The following is a 14,171-nucleotide window of genomic DNA, read 5'->3' on the forward strand; positions in this document are numbered from 1 at the left end:
CCTACTTCTTGTCTTCTATGTGAACTTATGCACATCTTTATGTTGAAACATGGTGTTAGTGATAAGTCTTTCCTGAGCAGAAGTCCAGTAAATACTTCTTCGCTTTGCTCTTTTCTCCAAATGTTCTTATATGCCTAGTGTGATTCATTTCCTACTCTGCTATTCAGATCTCCAACAAGGACCACTTTTTCCATTTCCTTTGTCAGCTGCCTTTATTCTCTATTATATATACAGGGTGTTCGGGATAAATTTGACAGTTTCGTAAGGAAAAAGAAAATCTTCTTTGTATCTATTAAATTTAATGAATTGACAAAAAAAACATTGTTAATACATGTAACTTACGGAAAAATATAATTAATTATAAATGTCAAATTTATCCCGAACACCCTGTGTATATATATATATATATATATATATATATATATATATATACAGGGTGTTCGGGATAAATTTGACATATTTATAATTAATTATATTTTTCCGTAAGTTACACGTATTAACACACACTTCTCTTCATTTAAAAGTTTGGACCCTTCTTCATTCATATACAAGATGTCAGAAAGGATGGATAGCTGGAACCCACCTGAATCATGGAAGAGAATAACTTGTATCATGATGATTCGTGCCCGCCATCAAAATAAGGATATTACGACTGCTGCCCAATGCTCCCTGAATACAGTAAAAACAATCAGGCATGAACTAGAGACTTGCAATGGTGACTACGAGGATGTAGCAAGAAGAAAGATCCCTAGCAGACGATCTGATTGCGTTCGTACAGCAGAATTCCTCGCAAATCTGCAGGAACAGGTGTTGAAGAACCCTGGCATTGGAATTCGGGCTTTGTTCGTGGAGTTGCTAACTGTAGTCAAGCCCTGGATAACAAGGGTAGCCAATGGTAGGCCGTATGTATGGCAGCAGGATTCGGCCCCTTGCCACACCTCTGGGAAAAGTCAAAAATGGTTGTCTGAAAATTTCTATGACTTCACCAGTCCAAATGTTTGGCCTCCAAACTCCCCAGACCTTAACCCCATGGATTATTTTGTATGGGGCGCAGTTGAAAAAGACACCAATCGCACTTCCAGTAATACAAAAGCCCAGTTAATGGATAAAATTAAAACAGTTTTTGCGGCCCTTCCCAGGGAGACTGTAGCATCAGCTTGTTCGAGGTTCCGAAGCAGAATTGAAGCTGTGATCGATGCTAATGGTGGTTATTTTGAGTAAATCTTGTTGATAGTATTGTAATTAACTCTGCCTGTAATGTTTTTTTGTCAATTCATTAAATTTAATAGATACAAAGAAGATTTTTTTTTCCTTACGAAACTGTCAAATTTATCCCGAACACCCTGTATATATATGACTCAAAAAGATTTTTCTACTTCTTTGAAAAAACGTCCTGTAGGACAATAGGCACAAATAAGTTTCATTGTCCATGTCCCCATTTTGAAGTTTGACATAACTACTTGAAATTCCAATTAAGTTTACCTTCATGTTTGAAGTTGAATGCTATCACTACTCCTTCCTTTCCTTGATCATTATTGCCTGAAAATAACATCAGACACTTAGTAAGATCTCATCTGTTTTTATCTTTGTCTCAGTAATGCCAATTATGTCCATGCAGTGCTTTTCCAATTCTTCTGCAAGTTCAATTTCCTTTCCATTAATACTCATATTGATGGTCCCTATCTTCAGTTCTTTTGATGTGTTTATTCTTTTTCTTGTAGATGTTGAGTTGGGGCTTGTTTCAGTAATCGACTTTTCAGTTTGCCCTGGTTCCCTGATGAAAACAGCAGTGGCCTACTGCAACCAGCATGAAATATCATGTTGTACCATCATATCCATTTTTTATTTAAGCCAAAGTGCAATTTGGTTGGCCAAGTCCCAAATTGCCAGCCTATCCTCGTTCGTTCAGTACCCAGTAGATTCCTACTAACATGGCACACCACATAAAGATAACTGGACATTAGGTCAGCCCTAGTTCTCCACATTCTTGAAAGGCAATGTGGATGTCTCCTCCCAGCTATTTAGCTTTGACCCATAAGCAACCCCTGTTATTTTAAAAAATAATTTTCTCACAATATAATTTCATTAACAAAGACAACCAGTAATTATAAATTAAAATTAGCAAAATCTAATTAAATATTGTAACACATCTATATATCTTTCTCTTACACCTTTATCCATTAATTAGGTGTACAATTTTAATATAGTATTGTCTTAAACTTATTTTCCCAGCTCACAACATGAATTAGCTTAGTGTAATGAAATGCTTGGAAACTGTACAATAACAAAAATGCTTTTTAATACTATCATTTAAAAAATACAATAATCTTACAAAGACCTGATCATAGGGTACTTAAGGGTCAAAGCTGTATAACTGAGAGACCTCCACATAGCCTTTAAAGGAATGTGGAGATCCGACCAGTGCTTCTGACCTAATATCCAATCCACACATTCTTGTGATGCATCCTGTTAGGTATTATTATTAAACACTTCCAGGGAGTCCAAAGACTCATGGAGGGAGAGTGTGCCAACAGCATCGAACGATTGATCCCCTTCCAACTAACTACTAACCGTGCTCAAACATGCTCGAGTTTTTGCTGAGCCATTAGTAGCAGGGGCTCTACCAATTGACCAACCTTTGCTGGCTACCTGGATACTGAACAAACAAGGATGGGCTGGCAATTTGGGATTTAGCTGACCAAATTGTATTCTTATTAGCTTAAACCAAAATATAAAATGATGGTACACCATAACAGAATTTCATGCTGGCTGGGGGTGTTGCCTGGTTAAACAAGGCCCCTGTTGTTTTCGCCAGGGAAAACAGCGAAAAGTCAGCTACTGGAACAAATCATGAAATACAACCCAACTCATCACATTTTAAGATCGGTACTATCAACATAAGAAGCTTGAATGGCAAAGAAATGGACTTAGTTAAGAAATTGCATAAGTGGCAGATCGACATAACAGGGGCGACAGAAATATAAAAAAGACAAAATCTGGTGAGATTTTTGTGAGCAATAAATGCAAAATGTTATATTCATGAATGTAATCTTGAATGGCAGGCAGTCTCAAGTAGATTGATGTGGGAAAATACCAGAATGGCAAACTGGACAAATGAGACCTACTTGTGCCTATGGTCCCACAGAAGGTTCTACTAATGTAGAAGTGGACGAATTTTTTTGAGGCTTCAGAGAAAGCAGCTGACACTATGAAAAAGGAAAAGTTAGTCTTTGTTGGGGATCTAAATAGCAGAGTAGGAAATGATTGTGAGACATACAAAAATATTTTGGGAAAATTTGGAGAAAAGAACAAAACTAATAATGGCAAATACCTGTAGGATTTCTCAGGACATGGACTGGTTATTACTAACACAATGTTCCAATATAAAAATGTGAACAAATTCACATGTAGAGAAGAGGCAAGGAATAAGAAAAGTCTCATTGACTATGTTATTGTTGATAGTGATGTTTTCTCCCTGGTGCAGGACACCAGAGTGTACAGGGGATTTAAAATTGGAAGTGATCACCATTTAGTCCTGAGCAGGATAAAATTGAATTTCGTACTGAAAAGAAGAACATAAAAGAAAGTTTTAAAGCAAATAAAAACTGAGCAGCTCTCAGCTGTAGACTAAAATACACAAACATTATTCAAGAAAAAATGAGTTTCAGAAAAAGGAACCAAACCTTGGAGAGTCGATGGTAAATCCTGAAGAAAACTTTGATTCATCCAGAAAAGCATGTGGTGAGGTTGTGTGCAAGAATAGCAAAATCAGAACCCCCCCCCCCCATGTTGGACATTGGAAGTTAAAGAGGTGGTGAAGGAAAAGAAGAAAGCATATCAAAAGTTCCTGGCAAATAAGTCAGCTTGTGCTCTTAGAGAATACAGAGACAAATGTAAGAAAGCTAAACACTAAAACTAGCTTACAAAATTGATGGGAAGACTTTGATTTGAAGCTCACAAATGCAGGAAAGAGTGCTGTAAAAGGAATTAGAGATAATAAAGGCAACATGAAAACTGGTGAAAAAGATATCCTTGATGAAGTAATTACTTCAAAAAATTACTAAATGAAACAAGCAGTGATGACAGCGCAGTACTAAAAAAACATTCAACAGACATGCAATCAGGAATACATATCCATACTTGAAGTACAAAAAGCCAGCAGCAGGAGTAGATTATATTTGACCAAAAATGCTCAAGTATAGAGGTATAAAAGTCTTACAGTGGCTGCACTGCATAGTTCAGAAGGCCTGGACAGAGGGACGAATTCCAGATGATTGGAGTAGAGCTATTATAGTACCCATATATATAAAAAGGAAAATAAAACTGAATGTGAGAATTATAGAGGTATTTCCCTGCTGAGTGCTAGTGCTCCTGGTATAATTTATGCGAGTATACTTGAGAAACAGTAGTTGAGAAGCATTGTGGAATGGAAGCTTGGTGAAGAACAAGCTTGATTCAGGACCAAATTTTTACATTACAAAAAAATAGTTGAGAAATTGTGGGAATATAACAAAAATCTGTATTTAAGTTTTGTAGATCTGGAAAAGGCATATGACAAGGTGCCAAGAGAAAAGTATTGCTATGTAAAATGCTCGTTGTTTGGTGTCAATGGGGCATTATGTCAAGCAATACTTTGTCTTTATTTGAGTTGTAAGTCAGCAGTTAGAATTGAAGGAAGTACAGGAAGATGGTTTAATGTTAAATCTGGTGTCAGACAAGGATGTACATTATCCCCTCTGTTATTCATTATCTATATGGATCACATTATGAAGGAAAGTGGTATTAAACATGATATCAGAATTGGAGATGTTAATGCTTTGCTTTATTGCAGATGATGTTATACTTCTAAATAAATCCACTACAAGTCTGCAAGATTTTTTGAGTAAATTGAATAACTGTTGTAATAGATTTGGTATGAAGGTCAGCAATAACAAGACAAATGCAATGAAAATATCAACTGCATTATGAATGGAGAACCTATAGAACAAATAAAACATTTCAGCTACTTATGCACAATTTTTAGTGAACATGGTAATTAAATATGGAAATAGTCAACAGAATCAATAAAGCTGGTATGGTAGGAAGTCAACTGAATAAATTTATTTGGAATAAGAGAAAAATTAGTCAAAACACTAAATTAGCTATATACAAGACAGTGTTGAAACACATTTTAACTTATGGATCTGAGAGTTGGATTAGAAATAAAACACTTGACGAAAGACTAGACACTATAGATAAGTCCTGAGAAAGATTCGAGGCATGAATAGATGGCATCAACGGCAATATAACATTAAAAACTAGGATATTAGGAAAGAAGTCAAAATTGTTAGCATCCAGGAATGTATTAGCACACTTAATCTCGGGTGGTATTAAACAGAATGGGAGAGGAAAGATTAGCAAAAAAGTGTTCTCTGCCAGAATGGCAGGAAAAAGATCCAGAGGAAGACCAAGATATAGGTGGATTGATACAGTAAAAAGAGCTTTAGAAGATCTGATAATGTTGAAGTCTTGACAGGTAACAGATTGATTTAGAGGAAAATTGTAGATAGGAAGTTAGTAATGATGTAAGTTTTTCATGTAATACTATCATATCCTTTACACCCCTTGAGGGTACATATCAGAAATTTGATGAGACTGGATCATGTGACACTGCATCGTGAAAAGTGAGTCTGGCTCCATGTCAACTGCTACCTACTTCCATGTTGCCATGAATTTTATTATTCATCTTTCGAATTAAATTATTTATGAAGAATTTATATAAATTCACTCTTCATTATGAATAATAATTTAAAGAAAACACAAACTGAGTTGTGGAAACACCTTAAAGGAAAGCATATTTCTTAATAATTACCTGTAATATATAGTGAGAATTGAAGAATGCTGCATTACTTTTGTCACCCTTTTTTTTTTTTTTTTTTAAATCACTTATAACAATATTTATATAAAGTAGACCCAATGATACCTTTGGCAACTAATATTTTTTTGTGGGTAGTAGATTTAAGTGGCATTTCTGGAGCACTGTATATTAGCTCAGTGTAATGAAATGCTTGAAAATTGTACATAACAAAAATGCTTTTTAATGCTATTATTTAAAAAATACAATTATCTTGCAAGGATATTTACACAATCACATACAATTAAAAAAAAAAGCTGCAACTGTTAAATGTTAGAAAAGGCTTCCACTCATCTGGAAAATAAGTATCATTATACAGTAGGAAAACAAGGTTAGCACTTGGAGAAGGGGGTTTCAATCAGAAGCTTATGCTGTCTCATAACCTTCATGTGAGTTGCCTTGGTATTGGGCACTGTTTAAAATGCACTTTCTCTGCCAACTATAAAAAAATTATGGTGAAGCTGTTTTACACCAATTAGTAGATACATTTTCAAATTTCATTTGTGCATCGAATGTTGAGCAGTAACCTCTGGGTTCCTTTTTTTTTTAATGAAAAACTCATACTAAGCATTAAGGTAATGATGAACTTTTAGTGAAAACGAGACTCCCCCCCTCCCCAACTTTTTAAGTGAAATGTTACCTATTTTTTTGAAGTATGTCATAATTAAAAAAAAAAAAAAAAGACTTATTTAGGCATTCAGATCTGCGAGTGTTTTTTTACCAGTATTCTGAGTTGTTGGGAATGTATTCACAGTGAATGCCGTGTATATTCAAATATAACATTTGTACAGCTAGCTATGTGCAACAAAAAATGAAGGCTGCACCCACATTATTATTATTATTATTTTTTTAAAAAAATCTTTATTCTGCTGCTACTTCAAGTACAGCAAAGTGATTCTTCTATATATAAAACAAATTTCACCAAATGCATGTGTAATTATAAATAAATACAAATCTCAAAGTATACAACCATTTTACTTTAATAAACACACTTCGCATATAGAGAGAAAAAGAGAGGCTCGCTGAATAACAAAACACATTTTTCATAATTAAATTTGTTCTGAGCAATACAAAGCAAGTCATTGCAATCCACAGCAAAAACGTTTAAGAACTGTAAATACAAGGTCCAGTCTAGTCAATCTTAACTTGGATACTGAATACTTATTAACATTTACTAATTCTATTTCATCTCTATATACTAACTGTAAATAGGAGGAGTCCTTGAGTGAAGACAGTTCATTCAAGGACTCTTCATAATTAGTTATGCCCTAACTAGTCAATCAAATGTTAGAATTAACATTAACACCTAACTATGTTAATTTGAAATACTCTTTGCAATGTTTTTCCTTTTTTTTTTTTTTTGTCAGGCAATATCCAGTTAAAATATTAACAGGAAAAGTGCAGCAACATATTCAAACTAATATAGCCAACTTTCACTTATAATAAACCCATAGGGAGCAAAAGATCAGTTTGTTATGGTGAATTTCTTTTAAAATATCAGTTCTATGAGGCACTGGTTGAAAACTTTTCAGTAGTTTGTTATAGTGAGTGAGTTTGCTAGAAAGTGTGTACTATAATGAGTTATATAAAATAAAATTATTTGTAATAAAATTACATGCAAGCTAAAATACTTAATTATTAAAGTACCTATATGTTAAACTGGGATTTTAACATCAAATTTCTACTGTATATAAAATGTCACAAAAATAGAGAGTGCATAGCTAGATAAATGCTTTTTGACTAACTGAAAAACAAATGTTCCATGCTAATAACTGTATAAAATTTTGAGGGTTGAGTGGGTATGCTTTCTAAAGAATTTAAACACTACTACTCTCAGAACATTTAATCAAATAAAGGCCTTACAAACAGTGTATCTTTGGAGAAACTGCATTCATATCAGAAACCTTTAGAAAAAACAGACTGCAGTGATTTCTTCTTACGTCTTTCCTGGGATATGTACTGCCATCACTCTGATTTATATACTAGAAAAGAAAGTATTTGTTGAAAGTCTAGCAATATTATAATGCATTTGTTTACACTGAGGTGGAACTGTCAACTTTGATAAATCATAGTTTTCACTCTAACTGAATTGAATTTCTTTTGAAATCATTGCTGATTAATTTTGTAGACACTGCATACAAAGTTCAGTTTTGTGTATTTCAGTCAAGGAAAATAATAATAAAAGTGCACTTTAATTCAACTGCTAATAGAATGCATCTGGAGTGATGGGGGGGACCCAGTAATAAAATGCACATGAAATTAACAAGTGGAAAAAAGTACACATGATTCTTAAACACATTTCACACCTCAGTGTGTTTGTTTCATTCAAAAAGACTTAAAATCATACAGGAGTTAACAAGTGTGTAATCTCTAACATTAACATTTCAATATATTAAATATACATTTAAGGGAGCCTCTATCTTTCTTTATTTGCTCTATAAAACAAGCAAAGTTTGCTATTTACTACACGCTGACTACCACCTCTTGTTCAGAGAAAATGTACCACACATAGCCAATCGCCTATCGAACATACATGCAATGAACCATTACATCTTAAAAACAAACCAAAGGACTAATTGAAAGTATTGAAAAGGGGTCTTACTAGTTATACTGACTGATAAGAATATAATTTTACTGGCCTGAAAAATGCTAGTGTCGAACTTTTAAAAGTTTTTCAAGTTATTAACAGTCTAATTTAAAAATACAGTAAATTAAATTTAAAATTTTAAACCAAAATCTAATTAGAACATTGCAACCTCCCTCACAAAATAATAAAAATTAAAGCTTTTAATAATGAATTTGTATAAATAAGATATATTTTAAAACAGCAGTGTTATTTAGGATGTTACATCAATTATAATCAAATAACTGACATCCGAGTAAATTAATTAAGGAAAGAAAATAATACAAGGTACTAAGCCTACAAATGATTCTAATTACTAGGGAAATTCTATATTGTAATATATTAAATACATATGTGTAATATGAGATGCTTCCACAGGCTTGTGATAATGCTAAATACCAGACCATTAAAGGTTCATTTCTAGTCACTGACTAGAGGAACTTTTCTAGGCCTTTTTTTCAGCCATTTTCTAAGCTAGTTGATCTTAGGTGCAGGTAAGTAAGATTTTTTCTTCCATAGATTAACCCTGCAATCCAGAAAAAAAACTGACTACAGAATTCACACTATTTCAGGCAATACCACTTAAGAACATGAGATGGCAGCAGTTGTCTACCATACTCTCATTACTCACAATCAAAAAATCATTAGTAGATTTGAAACCACAAATTCCTCTACCTGTGATGAATTAGTAGAAAATGGCTGCCAACCAATTTACAAACGTCATGGCTAAAAGAGTTCCACTTTCTCACTTTATTTATGTGTATGTGTAAAAGATATAAACACAAGCTGTTGCAATGTCATGCACACTGAAAAATCTAATGAGATTGAAATCTGTTCCCTAAAAAAGATGCACATTATACAGAATATGCATGCAAACTTTAAACAAAATGAATGAAAACATTCAAAATATGTTTATACACAAAAGAATACTTATTATAGCACTTCCTGGTAGAATGATATGATCTAATGAAGATATTTAGTATCCTTTTCTTGGAGGGGAAGATTAGTACTGCACAGCGCAGTGCATTCATTAACTGATGTACTGATTATCACCAAATACGAAACATTAACCATCCAGTTAGGCCTATGAAGGAAGACACAATATGTATTTCATCACAATACACCTTCAAAAAACAGAAATACTGACATTTCAAAGGATTACAAACATATTTGACTGAATGTCTTAGTTTTCGATGACTGTCATAATGCTAGAATTTGCTCAAAAAGGAGGTAGACGGAAAAACAGGAAATAAAGGACCTTTAGATGTTCAATTTAATAGATAAATTAATAACGTCCCTACAAAAGCTAACCAGAGAAAATAATTTTGGCACAAAAACACCACACAAGAGGGAAAAAAAAAGTACTGTTATGCTAAATATCATGAGTTTATTCTTTTATATCTCATTTTCACATTAAGATTTTTTTTTTAACCTTCTGAAACCTAAATATAAATATCAGGTACAAATCTCTAAGGAAGCTACTGTTTATACAACAACAGTATTTTTCTTGACAACCTACACAAGTTTCAATTTCAATACGCCAACAAACACATTCTCTTTCCTTTCACTATCTATACTTGCCTATGGCTGATATCTCATCCTATGCATAAACAAATGCAATTATACTGTGACATAAAGGAGGAAAATCTTCACAATATTAAAATTTTATTACATAAATGTTATAGGATATGAAGACGGGAATATGGTATAACATGCAAATCTAGATGCCAAGTATTTTTACGTAGCATATCGTTTAGTCCAGAGCCTGGCAATTCTGTCATGTTCTTCTCTATGCTGAAGATACTGAGTGGCAATACTTCCCACCAATGGATCAGCTGTAAGAAAAAATAAAATAAAACGAATAAATGAGTTTCTCATTTTTTGCATGTCCATTTCATAAGAATATCATAATAAAATATCTACTTATTTCAAGTCATTCTGTAATACATACAAAAGACAGAGAAATACATATGAATTGCAAATTAGTCAGAAAATTACCAGTTCCTCATAATTTATAATTACATTGAAATGTCAAATATGCTGTATAAATTCCTTATTAGAGAAGGAATGTGTTTTTTTTTGTTTTTTTTATTAATGCTATGTTTTACATTTCATTTAGTTATGTGCCTACAATTACCTAAGGATTTTATAAACTTTCCTCCAAAGCCTTTACATCTCATCATTCTAGGTGACATACACACGCAATCATTTGATTTCGTACATTCACACCAAAACTGTGATCAAGAATGACTATTTTTCTGAAAATAATTTTTCAGAAAGCTCTATGGGTTCTGCTTCTTCCCCAATGTGGATTTGTCTAGGATTGGTAATGCAAATTTTCTTTTCTGTATTTTTCATTCTCATTTCCTTCTATTTATAGAAAATTTAAACTTTCTTGACTTTTAAATAAAAGTTATGTGTTCAATATCAGTAGAAGCTGATATCTTATATACAAAACAAAATGTATAGTTTACGACTTCTGCATAATTTGATTTGAAATTTATTTATAATAAAAGGTTACATTTTTTATCAGTATAATATGTGGATCATTTCAAAAATTTTACACTGCATGTATATGGTCAGTGAGAAGATATAATAGCTTTTGTTGTACACTAGACTGAGTTAAAACATCATGTGCTCATTTTCTGTCTCTAGTGTTCTTGTTATGTAAAATAAACTTCAAAAGAGGCAAAGAATTTGACTCAGATATAACATAATGATCGAAATAATGGCAGGCTATGTTTTATGTGAAGTAGCTGATCGAACAAGCAAACAATAGCAAGTGCTCTCCTCTCCCTTTCTCCCATCCAGTTGCTGACACAAGCCAGTGATCTATTTCATAAGCTAAACAGATCACTGTCTGTTTTACTTTTACCACTAATGAAGCATCATATGCTGAAGTGACTAGCCTTATCAAACATCAACAAAAAGATTTGCTGATAGGAATACAAGACTTAACCAAATGTGGGGCAGCAGTGATACAGAATAGAGATTTTATTATTATTTTTAAATTATTCCCACACATGAAAGGTAGAAGGGTCTATAGAAAATAAATGCAATGTGTGGGCAGGAGTCAAAAGCAGATTAATCTGTTGATATTTTTCTTGAACTGCTGGAGATTGTAGTCTTTTGGAAATGTTTCATTGGGGCAGTTGTTGGAAATGAGTTGGACGGAATGAAAGATGACGGAATAGCAGGTTTGGTAAGCATGCAGTTCCACTGTGATGTGATGATGTTGAGCAGCTATTGCTGTAGATCTGGCAAAAATAGGAGGCATAAGGAATGGCAGTTCTGCTGAACAGTGGCTATGTAATATTCTGTAGAAGAGAAACTGATCTTCGATGGGAAAGTGGCTGAAGAGATTTGTATGTAGAGCTGTTTGTGCTCTTAAGTACAGGAGGAAGGTTTCAACTTATTAATGATTATTTGGGACAAGAAGTAACTTTTGTAATAATCTGGGAACCTTTTCTCTCCTTTTGTGCGTTAATGACATTATAATTATAATGAGGTGCTTATGGGTCAAACTTAGAAAAATGGGAAGAGACCTACAGTCTCAAGGAATATGGAGAGCCAAGCAGGACTTTTGACCTAATGATGAACTTCATTAGTAGGTATCTACCAGGATACTGAATGACTGAGGATGGGCTGGCAATTTGGAATTCAGCTGACAAATAAACTAAAATCAAATGAAGGTACAAAATGGTAATTTTTCATGTCAGCTGGGGCATTTTCTAATTAAGGTCCCTGTTCTTTTCATCAGGGAACCAGAGTGAACAATGAAAAGTCAGCTACTGAAACACTTCAACTCAACATCGGCAGATGTTTAAGACTTGCACCATCAACATAAAAAGTTAACAGGAAAAAAAAAAGGAACTAGTAGAAGAAGTGGATAAGTACCAGATCCACATACAGCAATCCCTTGATTAGTGCGTCTAATGCGTTCTTTAAAACAGGCACATTAATCGAAAACGCACCAATCGAATATAATACCCTATGAGAAAAAGTATAATTCGTTCCTCAAATTTCTTTTTTGAACCTTAACTTTTTTATAAAAGAATTAAGGTATGTCTCAGGGCCTAGTTAAAGGAAAACCATGAAGCTGAAAGACAAAGCATATTCAGAATATAAATTTTATTATTCTACTTCTTAACAAAGAATTAAGCTAATGTAGTTTGGCGGGCATTTTGTTTCTTTTTTTCATACAACCGACGGTACGCCCTATTGCCTCTTCTACTCTTCTGCAAATTTTACTGCTTCTCTCTTCATCAGGGTCAGCCTCCAAGCATTGCTGCTTAAAAACTTTGACTGTACGAAAAATATTTTCAAATTGTTTCTGTGAAATCTTGTTTCGCTGACTATCAGTGGTTAAATTTTCTTCTTATTCTTCGGGATCTTCACGCTGTGCATCTAAATTTAGCAGGTCGGAATCACTCAATTCTTCAGAATGAGATTTAATTAACTCTTGGACATTATCATTGAAGAGGAGAAAGAAATGAAGGACGTACGAATTGGTCGCAAACACGCGAAATCACGTGCTTTATAGATAAAATTTCCCAACTGTTATACAAGCAAAATAGTTATCACTTTAAAAACTACAATGATCATAAAAGAGAAGTTAATTTTCTGATGTGTAATAATAAACAACCCATCCCAGAAGATGGATTGATTACCCTATTATCAGAATGGATTCTCCTTTTTGTGACATGCACAGAAGTGTCGAAGGGTTTCAAATCTGTGGGCGTACCATACTATAGTAGACGATATAAATTTTGGCGGTAAAAATTTGGAACATAGTATACATGGAAGTAGTGTAGTAGGCCATTAAAAATAACTTTGTAAAATGTTTTAAATCGGTAACTAAATTATTTCATTCTGGTGAGTGATTTTTTAAAATAGTTAGCCATAAAAATGTATAGACAGAAAATTTTTAAAATCTGTAACATTTATTTTTAAGATGTATATAGGCGCACTAATCGAATTTGGGTATCGAAAAAAAAATGACGCACTAATCGAGGGATTACTGTGATAGGTGTTGCCAAAACATAGAAGACACAAACAGGTGAGATTTTTCTAAGTAACAAATACAAGATGTTATATTCAGACAACAATGACAACCAGTGAAAGGAAGGATTAGCTATAATACTCAATACTAAATATGAGGATAATCTTCTTGAATGCCAAGCAGTATCAAAATTGGATAAAGACTTATTTGTGTCTACATTTTGAAAGGTTCTACTAAGGATTTTTCAAGGCATTAGAGAAGGCAGCTGACAAAGAAAAAGGAAAAGATAGTCTTTGTTAGAGATCTACACAACAGAGTAGGAAACGATTACCAGACACATAGAAATGTTTGGGAAAAATTTGGAGAAATGAACAAAGCTACCTGCTGGATTTCTATTCAGTCTATACACCAATCATTACTAACAGTGTTCCAATATAAAGATATGCACAAAGTCACATGGAGAGAAGATGCAAGATATAAGAAAGGTCTTATTGACCATGTTATTGTTGACAGCAATACTTTGATGTTGGTTCAGGACACAACAGTATACAGAGGATCTGAAATAGGGAGTAACCATTATTTAGTTTTGAGCAGGGAATTGAGCATCATACTGAAAATTAGTAACAAAATTTTTAAAAGAATCAAAGTCGAGC

General features: G+C 33.4%; 1 protein-coding gene across 2 annotated transcripts in view; it reads right to left on the reverse strand.

Annotated features, from left to right (window-relative positions):
- Nucleotides 1–6,849: 6,849 nt before the first annotated feature.
- Nucleotides 6,850–14,171, reverse strand: part of LOC150109501 (ubiquitin-conjugating enzyme E2-24 kDa-like) — a 72,552-nt gene continuing 65,230 nt past the window's right edge. For both annotated transcript variants that reach the window (XM_090413344.1, XM_090413335.1), the window contains exons 6-7: nt 10,258–10,351; nt 6,850–7,875 (exon numbers count right to left, since the gene is read on the reverse strand). In XM_090413344.1, the coding sequence (XP_090269470.1) occupies nt 7,869–7,875; nt 10,258–10,351 (101 nt within the window). In that variant the 3' untranslated portion in view covers nt 6,850–7,868. The remainder of the gene's footprint in view (nt 7,876–10,257; nt 10,352–14,171) is intronic.

The sequence above is a fragment of the Typopeltis vanoorti genome, chromosome 2 (genome assembly GCF_054136105.1).
Source record: "Typopeltis vanoorti isolate ZY-2024b chromosome 2, IOZ_Tvanoo_1.0, whole genome shotgun sequence".
Classification (NCBI taxonomy): Eukaryota; Metazoa; Arthropoda; class Arachnida; order Uropygi; family Thelyphonidae; genus Typopeltis; species Typopeltis vanoorti.